Consider the following 16,239-nt stretch of genomic DNA (forward strand, 5'->3'; position numbering starts at 1 on the left):
AACCAGAATGCCAGAATTGATCATGATTTATTTTATTTGACCCTCTCCATCCGCTTCTATATTATTGTGAAGGGTGAGTAATGGTGAGATCAGCTCCAGTTCCAGCTCTCAAGTTACAGGAAGCTTCAGTCAACAGCAGGAGACATGCAGTCAGCAGTCAGTGATGCTCTATTGTGTGGTCGCTCAGCTCCTACACACTGTCAGCCTGAGAAACACCTCGACAAGAGACACCGGCAACGATCTCATCAAGACATCCGTGACTGAACCAAGGAGAAGCTGACAGCACAAAAGGATATTCACCAAAAACCCCCCTCCACTCCCACCACATCTCCTCCCCATCGCTCTCCAAGGTGCTGACTCACTCATGGTTTCACACAACCTGAGTCATTCTACACGTGGGAGCCGACACTGAGTGCAGGCAGACTATCTCAGTGTCAGCCGTGGATCAGTGGGTAGCGCCCTCGCCTCCGAGTCAGATGGATGTGCGTTCAAGTCCCACTCCAAAGACTGGAGCACAGAAATCTAGGCTGACACTCCCAGTGCATTACTGAGGGAGAGGCAGTACTGAGGGAGCGCCGCACTGTCGGAGGGGCAGTACTGAGGGAGCGCCGCACTGTCGGAGGGGCAGTACTGAGGGAGCGCCGCACTGTCGGAGGGGCAGTACTGAGGGAGCGCCGCACTGTCAGAGGGGCAGTACTGAGGGAGCGCCACACTGTCGGAGGGGCAGTACTGTGGGAGCACCACACTGTCGGAGGGGCAGTACTGAGGGCTGCACTGTCAGAGGGGCAGTATTGAGGGAGCGCTGCACTGTCGGAGGGGCAGTGCTGAGGGAGCGCTGGGCAGTTGGAAGGGCAGTACTGAGGGAGCGCCTCACTGTTGGAGGGACAGTACAGAGGGAGCGCGGCACTGTCGGAGGAGCTGTACTGAGGAAGCGCTGCACTGTCGGAGGGCAGTACTGAGGGAGCGCTGCACTGTCGGAGGGGCAGTACTGAGGGCTGCACTGTTGGAGGGGCAGTACTGAGGGAGCGCTGCACTGTTGGAGGGACAGTACTGAGGGAGCGCCTCACTGTCGGAGGAGCTGTACTGAGGGAGCCCTCTGCTGCACTGTAGGAGGGGCAGTACTGAGGGAGCGCGGCACTGTCGGAGGGTCAGTACTGAGGGCTGCACCGCACTGTCGGAGGGGCAGTACTGATGGCTGCACTATCGGAGGTGCAGTACTGAGGGAGCGTTGCACTGTCGGAGGGACAGTACTGAGGGAGCGCCTCACTGTCGGAGGAGCTGTACTGAGGGACCCTCTGCTGCACTGTCGGAGGGGCAGTACTAATGGAGCGCTGCACTGTCGGAGGGGCAGTACTGAGGGCTGCACTGTCGGAGGGGCACTACTGAGGGAGTGCCGCACTGTCGGAGGGGCAGTACTGAGGGCTGCACTGTCGGAGGGACAGTACAGAGGGAGCGCCGCACTGCCGGAGGGGTGGTACTGAGGGAGCGCCGCACTGCCGGTGGGGCGGTACTGAGGGAGCGCCGCGCTGTCGGAGGGGCGGTACTGAGGGAGCGCTGCGCAGTTGGAGGGGCAGTACTGAGGGCTGCACTGTCGGAGGGGCAGTACTGAGGGAGCGCTGCACTGTCGGAGGGACAGTACAGAGGGAGCGCTGCACTGTCGGAGCGGCAGTACTGAGGGAGCGCTGCACCGTCGGAGGGGCAGTACTGAGGGAGCGCTGCAGTGTCGGAGGGGCAGTACTGAGGGAGCGCTGCACTGTTGGAGGGGCAGTACTGAGGGCTGCACTGTCGGAGGGGTGGTACTGAGGGAGCGCCGCACTGTTGGAGGGGCGGTACTGAGGGATCGCCGCACTGTCGGTAGGGGCGGTACTGAAGGAGCGCTGCACTGTCGGAGGGGCAGTACTGAGGGAGCGCTGCGCAGTTGGAGGGGCAGTACTGAGGGAGCGCCTCACTGTCGGAGGGACAGTAGAGGGAGCGCTGCACCGTCGGAGGGGCAGTACTGAGGGAGCGCTGCAGTGTCGGAGGGGCAGTACTGAGGGAGCGCTGCACTGTCGGAGGGGCGGTACTGAGGGCTGCACTGTCGGAGGGGCGGTACTGAGGGCTGCACTGTCGGAGGGGCGGTACTGAGGGATCGCCGCACTGTCGGAGGGGCGGTACGGAGGGATCGCCGCACTGTCGGAGGGGCGGTACGGAGGGAGCGCTGCGCAGTTGGAGGGGCAGTACTGAGGGAGCTCTGCGGAGTTGGAGGGGCAGTACTGAAGGGAGCCCCTCACTGTTGGAGGGACAGTACTGAGGGAGCGCCTCACTGTTGGAGGGACAGTACAGAGGGAGCGCTGCACTGTTGGAGGAGCTGAACTGAGGGAGCCCTCTGCTGCAGTGTCGGAGGGGCAGTACTGAGGAAGCGCTGCACTGTCGGAGGGGCGGTACTGAGGGAGCGCTGCACTGTCAGAGGGGGTGCCTCACTGTCGGAGGGGCAGTACTGAGGGAGGGCTGCACTGTCGGAGGGGCAGTACTGAGGAAGCGCTGCACTGTCGCAGGGGCAGTACTGAGGGCTGCACTGTCAGAGGGGCAGTACTAAGGGAGCGCCGCATTGTCGGAGTGGCAGTACTGAGGGAGCGCTACACTGTCGGAGGGGCAGTACTGAGGGCTGCACTGTCGGAGGAGGACTACTGAGGTAGTGCCGCACTGTCGGAGGGGCAGCACTGAGAGCTGCACTGTCGGTGGGGCAGTACTGAGGGCTGCACTATCGGATGGGCAGTACTGAGGGAGCGTTGCACTGTCGGAGGAGCTGTACTGAGGGAGCCCTCTGCTGCACTGTCGGAGGGGCAGTACTGAGGGAGCGCTGCACTGTCGGAGGGACAGTACTGAGGGACAGTACTGAGGGAGCGCCTCACTGTCGGTGGAGCTCTATTGAGGGAGCGCCGCACTGTCGGAGGGGCAGTACTGAGGGAGCGCTGCACTGTCGGAGCGGCATTACTGACGGCTGTACTGAGGGAGCGCCGCACTGTCGGAGGGGCGGTACTGAGGGAGCGCCGCACTGTCGGAGGGGCGGTACTGAGGGAGCGCCGCACTGTCGGAGGGGCGGTACTGAGGGAGCGCCGCACTGTCGGAGGGGCGGTACTGAGGGAGCGCCGCACTGTCGGAGGGGCGGTACTGAGGGAGCGCCGCACTGTCGGAGGGGCGGTACTGAGGGAGCGCCGCACTGTCGGAGGGGCGGTACTGAGGGAGCGCCGCACTGTCGGAGGGGCGGTACTGAGGGAGCGCCGCACTGTCGGAGGGGCGGTACTGAGGGAGCGCCGCACTGTCGGAGGGGCGGTACTGAGGGAGCGCCGCACTGTCGGAGGGGCGGTACTGAGGGAGCGCCGCACTGTCGGAGGGGCGGTACTGAGGGAGCGCCGCACTGTCGGAGGGGCGGTACTGAGGGAGCGCCGCACTGTCGGAGGGGCGGTACTGAGGGAGCGCCGCACTGGTCGGAGGGGCGGTACTGAGGGAGCGCCGCACTGTTGGATCAGCCATTAAATCGAGGCCCCGCTTGCTGTCTCAGGTGGACGTAAAAGATCCTACAGCACTATTTTGAAGAAGGGGAGCTCTCCCTCATATTTATCCTTCAATCAACATCACATTATCACATAGCTGTTTGTGGGAGCTTGCTGTGTGCAAATTGGCTACCGCGTTTCCTACATTACAACAGTGACCACACTTCAAAAAGTACTTCATTGGCAGCCAAGTGCTCTGGGACATCTGGTGGTCATGAAAGACGCTATAGAAATGCAATTCTTTCTCTTTATCTAACAGTGGAGCGCACCGACTGTTGAAACATAAGGACATGCTTAACAGCGGGAATCATCGGACCAATGCGCCAGCAGTTAGGATGCTGCCCATCCTTCATCTACAAGATTAAACATGGATGATTCCAGAACTGAGAGGTTATATCCATCAGGAAAGGCTGAACAGGCTGGGGCTTTTTTCTCTCGAAAAGCGAAGGCTGAGCGGTGACCTGATCGAGGTCTTTAAGATTATGAAGGGGTTCGATAGGGTCGACGTAGAGAAGATGTTTACACTTGCGGTGGAGACCAGAGCTAGGGGCCATCAACATAAGATAGTCACTAATAAATCCAATAGGGAATTCAGGAGAAACTTCTTTACACAGAGTGGTGAGAATGTGGAACTCGCTACCACAGGGAGTGGTTGAAGCGAATAGCAGAGATGCATTTAAGGGGAGGCTGGATAAACACGAGGGAGAAAGCAATAGAAGGATACGCTGATGGGGTGAGATGAAGAGGGGTGGGAGGAGGCTGGTGTTGATGGGGTGAGATGAAGAGGGGTGGGAGGAGGCTGGTGTTGATGGGGTGAGATAAAGAATGGTGGGAGGAGGCTGGTGTTGATGGGGTGAGATGAAGAGGGGTGGGAGGGAGCTGGTATTGATGGGGTGAGATGAAGAGGGGTGGGAGGAGGCTGGTGTTGATGGGGTGAGATGAAGAGGGGTGGGAGGAGGCTGGTGTTGATGGGGTGAGATGAAGAATGGTGGGAGGAGGCTGGTGTTGATGGGGTGAGATGAAGAGGGGTGGGAGGGGGCTGGTGTTGATGGGGTGAGATGAAGAGGGGTGGGAGGAGGCTGGTGTTGATGGGGTGAGATGAAGAGAGGTGGGAGGGGGCTGGTGTTGATGGGGTGAGATGAAGAGGGGTGGGAGGAGGCTGGTGTTGATGGGGTGAGATGAAGAGGGGTGGGAGGAGGCTGGTGTTGATGGGGTGAGATGAAGAGAGGTGGGAGGGGGCTGGTGTTGATGGGGTGAGATGAAGAGGGGTGGGAGGGGGCTGGTGTTGATGGGGTGAGATGAAGAGGGGTGGGAGGAGGCTGGTGTTGATGGGGTGAGATGAAGAGGGGTGGGCGGAGGCTGGTGTTGATGGGGTGAGATGAAGAGGGGTGGTAGGACGCTCGTGTTGATTGGGTGAGATGAAGAGGGGTGGTAGGAGGCTGGTGTTGATGGGGTGAGATGGGGAGGTGGGAGGAGGCTGGTGTGGAGCATAAACACCGGCATGGACTAGTTGGGCCGAATGGCCTGTTTCTGCTCCGTACGTTCGATGTAACTCCATATGAAATGTGTCGATATAACCCTGCCTGCAAGGAACCCTTCCTCTCACACATCCCGCCCCGAGGGGCAGCCTACCTTGTGCGGGCTCCTGCCATCCTTCTCAGAAGACGAGTCTCGCTCCTTTGGCAGCGCGCTGAGCGACTTGGTCCTGCGTTTCTCGGGCGGAAGACAGACCGCGTCCACTCCTGTGCTGGACAGAAAGCTGTGGGGGGGGAGCAAGAGAAAGTCCAATTAACATCCGCATCCAGCGGCAGAGCCCCGGGAGACGCAACACAGCTAGGACACACCGAGAGGCAGAAAGCGCTCCGCTCTCCAGCGGGTACGGGTGTGTGGGTATCAGTCATCACACCCGGGGTGCTCAAGGGCAGCAGTCAGTCAAGCACCAGCGCCTTGAACGTAGTAAAACGCCCCAAGGCGCTTCACAGAAGCGACCGAGCCACATAAGGAGACATTAGGGCAAGCTTGGTCACAGAGGCAGGTTTGATTTTTGGCGCCTTGGGACATTTCTACATTGTATAAATGCCAGTTGTTGTAAGCATCCTGTATACTCACGCCTCATCGTGGTCGCTCTCAGTCTCACTGTCCATTCTCTGGTCCGGTAAGCCCTGCATCTCATCGTCGTGATGAGGCGGTTTGGCCGCCTCGCTGGCGATTTGCGGGGGGCTGTCTGGCTCCTCCTGTCTCTCTGGGTCCCGGGACACTTCCACAGGACTGCGCATTCTCTGCGCTGATTGCAAAGGCTCTGCGGGAGCAGAGAGAATGGTTAAACACACCGTCACAACCATTAACAAAGACCCCAAACAGTTGCACCAGTGAGACAGAGCGACAGCCCGAGCGCGGACAGGCGGGTGAATGAGAGGCGCCAGAGAGCCCCGGAGCGAGCGGGCGCGAGAGAGAGAGAGAGCCGGAGCGAGCGGGAGAGGGACGGAGCGAGCGGGCGAGAGAGAGAGAGAGAGAGAGCGGGCCAGAGAGAGAGAGAAGGAGAGAGAGAGCGAGAGCGCGAGCCGGAGCGAGAGCGCGAGCCGGAGCGAGAGCGAGAGCGAGAGCGAGAGCGAGAGCGAGAGCGAGAGCGAGAGCGAGAGCGAGAGCGAGAGCGAGAGCGAGAGCGCGAGAGAGAGCGAGAGCGCGAGAGAGAGCGAGAGCGCGAGAGAGAGCGAGAGCGCGAGAGAGAGCGAGAGCGCGAGAGAGAGCGAGAGCGCGAGAGAGAGCGAGAGCGCGAGAGAGAGCGAGAGCGCGAGAGAGAGCGAGAGCGCGAGAGAGAGCGCGAGCGCGAGAGAGAGCGCGAGAGAGAGCGCGAGAGAGAGCGCGAGAGAGAGCGCGAGAGAGAGCGCGAGAGAGAGCGCGAGAGAGAGCGCGAGAGAGAGCGCGAGAGAGAGCGCGCGAGAGAGAGAGCGCGAGAGAGAGAGCGCGAGAGAGAGAGCGCGAGAGAGAGAGCGCGAGAGAGAGAGCGCGAGAGAGAGAGCGCGAGAGAGAGAGCGCGAGAGAGAGAGCGCGAGAGAGAGAGCGCGAGAGAGAGAGAGCGCGAGAGAGAGAGCGCGAGAGAGAGAGCGCGAGAGAGAGAGCGCGAGAGAGAGAGAGCGCGAGAGAGAGAGCCGGAGCGAGAGAGCCGGAGCGAGAGAGCCGGAGCGAGAGAGCCGGAGCGAGAGAGCCGGAGCGAGAGAGCCGGAGCGAGAGAGCCGGAACGAGAGAGCCGGAACGAGAGAGCCGGAGCGAGAGAGCCGGAGCGAGAGAGCCGGAGCGAGAGAGCCGGAGCGAGAGAGCCGGAGCGAGAGAGCCGGAGCGAGAGAGCCGGAGCGAGAGAGCCGGAGCGAGCAGGTGAGAGAGAGAGAGAGAGAGAGAGAGAGAGAGAGAGAGAGAGAGAGAGAGCCGGAGCGAGCGGGTGAGAGAGAGAGCCGGAGCGAGCGGGTGAGAGAGAGAGCCGGAGCGAGCGGGTGAGAGAGAGAGCCGGAGCGAGCGGGTGAGAGAGAGAGCCGGAGCGAGCGGGTGAGAGAGAGAGAGAGCCGGAGCGAGCGGGCGAGAGAGAGAGAGAGCCGGAGCGAGCGGGCGAGAGAGAGAGAGAGCCGGAGCGAGCGGGCGAGAGAGAGAGAGAGAGCCGGAGCGAGCGGGCGAGAGAGAGAGCCGGAGCGAGCGGGCGAGAGAGAGAGAGAGCCGGAGCGAGCGGGCGAGAGAGAGCCGGAGCGAGCGGGCGAGAGAGAGAGCTGGAGCGAGAGAAAGAGCGAGCCAGAGCAAGCGGGCGAGAGAGAGAGAGAGCGAGCCGCAGCGAGCGGGCGCCAGAGAGAGAGAGAGAGAGCGTGCCGGAGCGAGCGGGTGCGGGAGAGAGAGAGAGACGGAGCGAGCAGCCGAGAGAGAGAGCCGGAGCGAGCGGGCGAGAGAGAGAGCTGGAGCGAGAGAAAGAGCGAGCCAGAGCAAGCGGGCGAGAGAGAGAGAGAGAGCGAGCCGCAGCGAGCGGGCGCCAGAGAGAGAGAGCGTGCCGGAGCGAGCGGGTGCGGGAGAGAGAGACGGAGCGAGCGGCCGAGAGAGGGAGAGAGAGCCGGAGCGAGCGAGCGAACGAGAGAGAGCCAGAGCAAGCGGGCCAGAGAGCGCACCGGAGCGGCAAACAGAGCGACAGCCAATCACAGTGCGGCACCTGCCAACCCTCCCACATTGAGAGTGCACCTACCTTTAACCTGATTGGATGATCCAGCCTGACATGTGGGCTGCTGGGCCTCTGTTGGTTGGACGGAGGAGTCGGGCTGGCTGGGAGCCAGGAAAGGAACCAATGAATGCCAGGGAAAGACCGGAACTGAGCGTGGCTCCACATTGGTCCAGACTGTGGGCAGAACACACAAGCAATCAGTCCAGGCCGGAGCCACAGGGACAAAACCAGTCAAGAGAGAGAGAGATCGCAGAGTCAGTGAGTTATCCACAGCCCAGTCCCAGAGCAACAATACCGAGCCTAACCCGACACCGCCCAGTGAACCCAGCATACCCAGCATAGATCACCCATAGCGAGCCCAGACCCAGTCCACCCATTGCAAGCCAAGTTCCACACCGCCCATAGGGAGGGGCCGCAGTCTTATACAGTTCCTCCTGCAACCGACCCCAGCGAGAAAAGATCTCATTGCCGCTGGTGGGCCTTTCCTTGTCCTGAAGCTGGCTGCTGCATGACGCTCGCTGCAGTGCTTGGGTCGATTCCAAGAGACACGATAATGGTACATCGATGCGAGCCCTTCCGTATCAAAAATCAGCTTGGGGCAGTTCCAAGTAGATCTCGGAATGCAGCAAAAAACTGGCCCTAATTCAGCACACATTGACAATCTCACTGGTGCAGGAAATGGGAAATCTAGCTGCTTCTAGAATGGTTGCTCTCCGAAGTTGGGCCGAAAGCTCACCAGGGATATCGCTGCCCTGGGAGTGTTTGATGGGACAGTGTAGAGGGAGCTTTACTCTGTATCTAACCCGTGCTGTACCTGCCCTGGGAGTGTTTGATGGGACAGTGTAGAGGGAGATTTACTCTGTATCTAACCCGTGCTGTACCTGCCGTGGGAGTGTTTGATGGGGACAGTGTAGAGGGAGCTTTACTCTGTATCTAACCCGTGCTGTACCTGCCCTGGGAGTGTTTGATGGGACAGTGTAGAAGAAGTGGGCCGAAATGGCCTCTATCTGCACTGTGGGGTTTCTGTGATTTCTGTGATTTCTGTGAAGTGAGATGCTGAAATTTAGAGCCATTTTAACATGTGGGGCAGGAGGGGACAAAGCCCTTTCCCCGGGATGAGCAGCCATGAACATTTAGTGCAATTAACTGGCAGGTATTCCTGGTGTCTCAGTATTAACTCCCTTTAAATTGGATGATTGCAGAGAAGCAGAAATGTAAAGTGGGACAGCAGAGTACCTGAGAAAAGAGCGCATCACTCAGCATTGAACCATACAAGGTTCTGAGGGGGATTGACAGGGTAGATGCTGAGGGCTGTTTCCCCCTGGCTGGAGAGTGTAGAACTAGGGGGCATAGTCTCAGGATAAGGGGTCGGCCATTCAGGACTGAGAGGAGGAGAAATTTCTTCACTCAGAGGGTGGTGAATCTTTTGAATTCTCTACCCCAGAGGGCTGTGGAGGCTCAGTCATTCACAAAGAAAGACTTGCATTTATACAGACGTTGAGTATATTCAAGACAGAGATCGATAGATTTTTGAATATTAAGGGAATCACGGGATATGGGGATAGAGCAGGAAAGCGGAGATGAGGTAAAAGATCAGCCATGATCTTATTGAATGGCGGAGCAGGCTCGAGGGGCCGAATGACCGACTCCTGCTCTTATTTCTTATGTTTTTATGTTAAAGTGAGAGAGAGCAGGAGGTGTGGGACTGAGTCCAGACCCCTACCCCGGGTCGTGTGTGTGCAGGAGGTGTGAACCATACAAGGTTCTGAAGGGGATTGACAGGGTAAATGCTGAGAGCTTGTTTCCCCTGGCTGGAGAGTCTAGAACTAGGGAGCATAGTCTCAGGATAAGGGGCCGGCCATTTAAGACTGAGAGGAGGAGGACTTTCTTCACTCAGAGGGTTGTGAATCTTTGGAATTCTCTGCCCCAGAGGGCTGTGAATGCTGAGTCTTTGAGTATATTCAAGGCTGAAATAGATAGATATTTGGATTCAAGGGGAATCAGAGGATATGGAGATCGGGCGGGAAAGTGGAGTTGAGGTCGATGATCAGCCATGATCTTATTGAATGGCGGAGCAGGCTCGAGGGGCTGTATGGCCGACTCCTGCTCCTAGTTCTTATACTCTTATGTTCTTATGAAGAATGGTCAGCATTGCCTAGGGTGTTTTATAAAGGGGTGTGTGGGGGGGGGGGGGGCGCGAAGAGAACAGGCAGTGAGCAGGAGGTTGGGGCGTGACAACTAATGGTGTGATCACAAAGATAACTTTCAGGACCCTGATGACGGGAGATGAGAAGAGTGCGGTGCTCCCTCAATACTGCCCCTCCGACAGTGCAGCGCTCCCTCAGTACTGCCCCTCCAACAGTGCGGCGCTCCCTCGGTACTGCCCCTCCGACAGTGCGGTGCTCCCTCAGTACTGACCCTCCGACAGTGCAGCACTCCCTCAGTACTGCCCCTCCGACAGTGCGGCGCTCCCTCAGTACTGCCCCTCCGACAGTGCGGCGCTCCCTCAGTACTGACCCTCCGACAGTGCGGCGCTCCCTCAATACTGCCCCTCCGACAGTGCGGCACTCCCTCAGTACTGCCCCTCCGACAGTGCGGCGCTCCCTCAGTACTGCCCCTCCGACAGTGCGGCGCTCCCTCAGTACTGACCCTCCGACAGTGCGGCGCTCCCTCAGTACTGCCCCTCCGACAGTGCGGCGCTCCCTCAGTACTGACCCTCCGACAGTGCGGCGCTCCCTCAGTACTGCCCCTCCGACAGTGCGGTGCTCCCTCAGTACTGCCCCTCCGACAGTGCAGCACACCCTCAGTACTGCCCCTCCGACAGTGCGGCGCTCCCTCAGTACTGTCCCTCCGACAGTGCGGCGCTCCCTCAGTACTGCCCCTCCGACAGTGCAGCACACCCTCAGTACTGCCCCTCCGACAGTGCGGCGCTCCCTCAGTACTGACCCTCCGACAGTGCGGCGCTCCCTCAGTACTGACCCTCCGACAGTGCGGCGCTCCCTCAGTACTGACCCTCCGACAGTGCGGCGCTCCCTCAGTACTGACCCTCCGACAGTGCGGCGCTCCCTCAGTACTGACCCTCCGACAGTGCGGCGCTCCCTCAGTACTGCCCCTCCGACAGTGCGGCGCTCCCTCAGTACTGTCCCTCCGACAGTGCGGCGCTCCCTCAGTACTGACCCTCCGACAGTGCGGCGCTCCCTCAGTAATGCACTGGGAGTGTCAACCTTGATTAGAGGGCTCCAGTCTCTGGGGCTTGATATCTCGACCATCTGACTCACAGGGGAGCGTATTACCCACTGAGCCAAGATAGTGGGATACACACCTTTACAACCCAGCCGTCATTCTCCACCTGCACTTCGAAAGCTGCAGAACACACACAGACCCACAAGCTCTCCGCATTCCCCAGCCCCCTTGAGTGCGGGACTTCAAAACAGGCAGGCAGGCTAGACGCATTCAGAGCAATGCTTGAGAATAAAGGAGCTGGGTCAAAGCGCAGCCCTGACAAGGCAGAGAGGGAGGGGAGGTCAGAATTTAATACAGTGCAGCCCGAAGCAACACTGCCGATCTCGCAATCCAGGCCGCGACTGAACTGGGCGCAGGACCAGATTATAACAGCAACTTCCATTTATATAACGGCTTTAACTAGTAAAAACTACCCAAGGCGCATCACATGCACGTAAAATCAGGCAAACTGTGACACTGAGCCACATAAGGAAATATTAGGACAAATAGCTGGGTCAAAGGGGTAGGTTTTAAGGAGCATCTTAAAGGAGAGAGGCGCAGAGGTGTTTAGGGAGGGAATTCCAGAGCTCGGGGCCCAGGCAGCTGAAGGCACGGCCGCCAATGGTGGATCAATGGAAATCGGGGGATGCTCAAGAGGCCAGACTTGGAGGAGCTCAAAGATCTCGGAGGGTTGTAGGGCGGAGGAGGTTAGAGAGAAATGGAGGGGATGAGGCCGCGGAGGTATTTGAGCACGAGGATGAGAATTTGAAAATTGAGGCGTTGGTGGACCGGGAGCCAATGTCGTTCAGAGAGCTCGGTGGGGTGATAAGGGAAGGGGAGTTGGTACACAACAGAATGCAACAGGGCGTGTCCTCCGTGACAGTATAAAATCCATAGGATTGTTCAACTGACACGAGCCTCGGATCGGGGACCTGATGAAAATGTGATCCCAGCCCCTCAACATTCGCTGCAACTGCCACAATCAAGATGCTAAACCACTGGGAAACTGCACGAGCCGAAACTCTTCCAACCTGACCACTTGAATCCTTGTTTGACACCTTGGATCCATCTCGTCATATTGCTACAACCCATAGAGACAGACCTGTACCCACCAGTACTGTACCCCAGTGTTATACAGTGACAGACCTGTACCCACCAGTACTGTACCCCAGTGTTATACAGTGACAGACCTGTACCCACCAGTACTGTACCCCAGTGTTATACAGTGACAGACCTGTACCCACCAGTACTGTACCCCAGTGTTATACAGTGACAGACCTGTACCCACCAGTACTGTACCCGTTATACAGTGACAGACCTGTACCCACCAGTACTGTACCCCAGTGTTATACAGTGACAGACCTGTACCCACCAGTACTGTACCCCAGTGTTATACAGTGACAGACCTGTACCCACCAGTACTGTACCCCAGTGTTATACAGTGACAGACCTGTACCCACCAGTACTGTACCCGTGTTATACAGTGACAGACCTGTGCCCAGCAGTACTGTACCCCAGTGTTATAGTGACAGACCTGTACCCACCAGTACTGTACCCCAGTGTTATACAGTGACAGACCTGTACCCACCAGTACTGTACCCCAGTGTTATACAGTGACAGACCTGTACCCACCAGTACTGTACCCCAGTGTTATACAGTGACAGACCTGTACCCACCAGTACTGTACCCGTTATACAGTGACAGACCTGTACCCACCAGTACTGTACCCCAGTGTTATACAGTGACAGACCTGTACCCACCAGTACTGTACCCCAGTGTTATAGTGACAGACCTGTACCCACCAGTACTGTACCCCAGTGTTATACAGTGACAGACCTGTACCCACCAGTACTGTACCCCAGTGTTATACAGTGACAGACCTGTACCCACCAGTACTGTACCCCAGTGTTATACAGTGACAGACCTGTACCCACCGGTACTGTACCCGTGTTATACAGTGACAGACCTGTACCCACCAGTACTGTACCCCAGTGTTATAGTGACAGACCTGTACCCAGAGTACTGTACCCCAGTGTTATACAGTGACAGACCTGTCCCCACCAGTACTGTACCCCAGTGTTATACAGTGACAGACCTGTACCCACCAGTACTGTACCCGTGTTATACAGTGACAGACCTGTACCTACCAGTACTGTACCCCAGTGTTATACAGTGACAGACCTGTACCCACGAGTACTGTACCCGTGTTATACAGTGACAGACCTGTACCTACCAGTACTGTACCCCAGTGTTATACAGTGACAGACCTGTACCCACCAGTACTGCACCCCAGTGTTATACAGTGACAGACCTGTACCCACCAGTACTGCACCCGTGTTATACAGTGACAGACCTGTACCCACCAGTACTGTGCCCCCAGTTATAGTGACAGACCTGTACCCACCAGTACTGCACCCCAGTGTTATACAGTGACAGACCTGTACCCACCAGTACTGCACCCGTGTTATACAGTGACAGACCTGTACCCACCAGTACTGTGCCCCCAGTTATAGTGACAGACCTGTACCCACCAGTACTGCACCCCAGTGTTATACAGTGACAGACCTGTACCCACCAGTATTGTACCCCCAGTTATAGTGACAGACCTGTACCTACCAGTACTGTACCCCCAGTTATACAGTGACAGACCTGTACCCACCAGGACAGTGCCCCGGTGTTATACAGTGACAGACCTGTACCCACCAGTACTGTACCCCCATTTATACAGTGACAGACCTGTGCCCACCAGTACTGTACCCCCAGTTATACAGTGACAGACCTGTACCTACCAGTACTGTACCCCCAGTTATACAGTGACAGACCTGTGCCCACCAGTACTGTACCCCCAGTTATACAGTGACAGACCTGTGCCCACCAGTACTGTACCCCAGTGTTATACAGTGACAGACCTGTACCCACCAGTACTGTACCCCAGTGTTATACAGTGACAGACCTGTACCCACCAGTACTGTACCCCAGTGTTATACAGTGACAGACCTGTACCCACCAGTACTGTACCCCAGTGTTATACAGTGACAGACCTGTACCCACCAGTACTGTACCCGTGTTATACAGTGACAGACCTGTGCCCACCAGTACTGTAACCCAGTGTTAGTGACAGACCTGTGCCCACCAGTACTGTACCCCAGTGTTATACAGTGACAGACCTGTACCCAGAGTACTGTACCCCAGTGTTATACAGTGACAGACCTGTACCCACCAGTACTGTACCCCAGTGTTATACAGTGACAGACCTGTACCCACCAGTACTGTACCCCAGTGTTATACAGTGACAGACCTGTACCCACCAGTACTGTACCCCAGTGTTATACAGTGACAGACCTGTACCCACCAGTACTGTACCCCAGTGTTATAGTGACAGACCTGTACCCACCAGTACTGTACCCCAGTGTTATACAGTGACAGACCTGTACCCACCAGTACTGTACCCCAGTGTTATACAGTGACAGACCTGTACCCACCAGTACTGTACCCGTTATACAGTGACAGACCTGTACCCACCAGTACTGTACCCGTTATACAGTGACAGACCTGTACCCACCAGTACTGTACCCGTGTTATACAGTGACAGACCTGTACCCACCAGTACTGTACCCCAGTGTTATAGTGACAGACCTGTACCCACCAGTACTGTACCCGTTATACAGTGACAGACCTGTACCTACCAGTACTGTACCCCAGTGTTATACAGTGACAGACCTGTACCCACCAGTACTGTACCCCCATTTATACAGTGACAGACCTGTACCCACCAGTACTGTACCCCCATTTATACAGTGACAGACCTGTGCCCACCAGTACTGTACCCCCAGTTATACAGTGACAGACCTGTACCTACCAGTACTGTACCCCCAGTTATACAGTGACAGACCTGTGCCCACCAGTACTGTACCCCCAGTTATACAGTGACAGACCTGTGCCCACCAGTACTGTACCCCCATTTATACAGTGACAGACCTGTACCTACCAGTACTGTACCCCCAGTTATACAGTGACAGACCTGTACCCACCAGTACTGTACCCCAGTGTTATACAGTGACAGACCTGTACCCACCAGTACTGTACCCCAGTGTTATACAGTGACAGACCTGTACCCACCAGTACTGTACACCAGTGTTATACAGTGACAGACCTGTACCCACCAGTACTGTACCCGTGTTATACAGTGACAGACCTGTGCCCACCAGTACTGTACCCCAGTGTTATACAGTGACAGACCTGTACCCACCAGTACTGTACACCAGTGTTATACAGTGACAGACCTGTACCCACCAGTACAGTACCCCGGTGTTATACAGTGACAGACCTGTACCCACCAGTACTGTACCCCAGTGTTATACAGTGACAGACCTGTACCCACCAGTACTGTACCCCAGTGTTATACAGTGACAGACCTGTACCCACCAGTACTGTACACCAGTGTTATAGTGACAGACCTGTACCCACCAGTACTGTACCCCAGTGTTATACAGTGACAGACCTGTACCCACCAGTACTGTACCCGTTATACAGTGACAGACCTGTACCCACCAGTACTGTACCCGTTATACAGTGACAGACCTGTACCCACCAGTACTGTACCCCAGTGTTATACAGTGACAGACCTGTGCCCACCAGTACTGTACCCCAGTGTTATACAGTGACAGACCTGTACCCACCAGTACTGTACCCCAGTGTTATACAGTGACAGACCTGTACCCACCAGTACTGTACCCCAGTGTTATACAGTGACAGACCTGTACCCACCAGTACTGTACCCGTTATACAGTGACAGACCTGTACCCACCAGTACTGTACCCGTGTTATCCAGTGACAGACCTGTACCCACCAGTACTGTACCCCAGTGTTATAGTGACAGACCTGTACCCAGAGTACTGTACCCCAGTGTTATACAGTGACAGACCTGTACCCACCAGTACTGTACCCGTGTTATACAGTGACAGACCTGTACCTACCAGTACTGTACCAGTGTTATACAGTGACAGACCTGTACCTACCAGTACTGTACCCGTGTTATACAGTGACAGACCTGTACCCACCAGTACTGTACCCGTGTTATACAGTGACAGACCTGTACCTACCAGTACTGTACCCCAGTGTTATACAGTGACAGACCTGTACCCACCAGTACTGCACCCCAGTGTTATACAGTGACAGACCTGTACCCACCAGTACTGCACCCCAGTGTTATACAGTGACAGACCTGTACCCACCAGTACTGTACCCCCAGTTATAGTGACAGACCTGTACCTACCAGTACTGTAACCCCAG

The 16,239-nt window shown here is 56.9% G+C and overlaps 1 protein-coding gene across 1 annotated transcript in view; it reads right to left on the reverse strand.

The window, feature by feature from the left end:
- The window catches only part of LOC147109744 (protein capicua homolog), a 208,163-nt gene that overhangs the window by 78,339 nt on the left and 113,585 nt on the right, over positions 1-16,239 (reverse strand). The window contains 3 exon segments of the mRNA XM_086003871.1: positions 5,166-5,292; positions 5,643-5,832; positions 7,750-7,899. Of these exon segments, the coding sequence (XP_085859997.1) occupies positions 5,166-5,292; positions 5,643-5,832; positions 7,750-7,899 (467 nt within the window).

The sequence above is a fragment of the Somniosus microcephalus genome, chromosome 12 (genome assembly GCF_052327205.1).
Source record: "Somniosus microcephalus isolate GS21.2 chromosome 12, FLI_Smic_1.0, whole genome shotgun sequence".
Classification (NCBI taxonomy): Eukaryota; Metazoa; Chordata; class Chondrichthyes; order Squaliformes; family Somniosidae; genus Somniosus; species Somniosus microcephalus.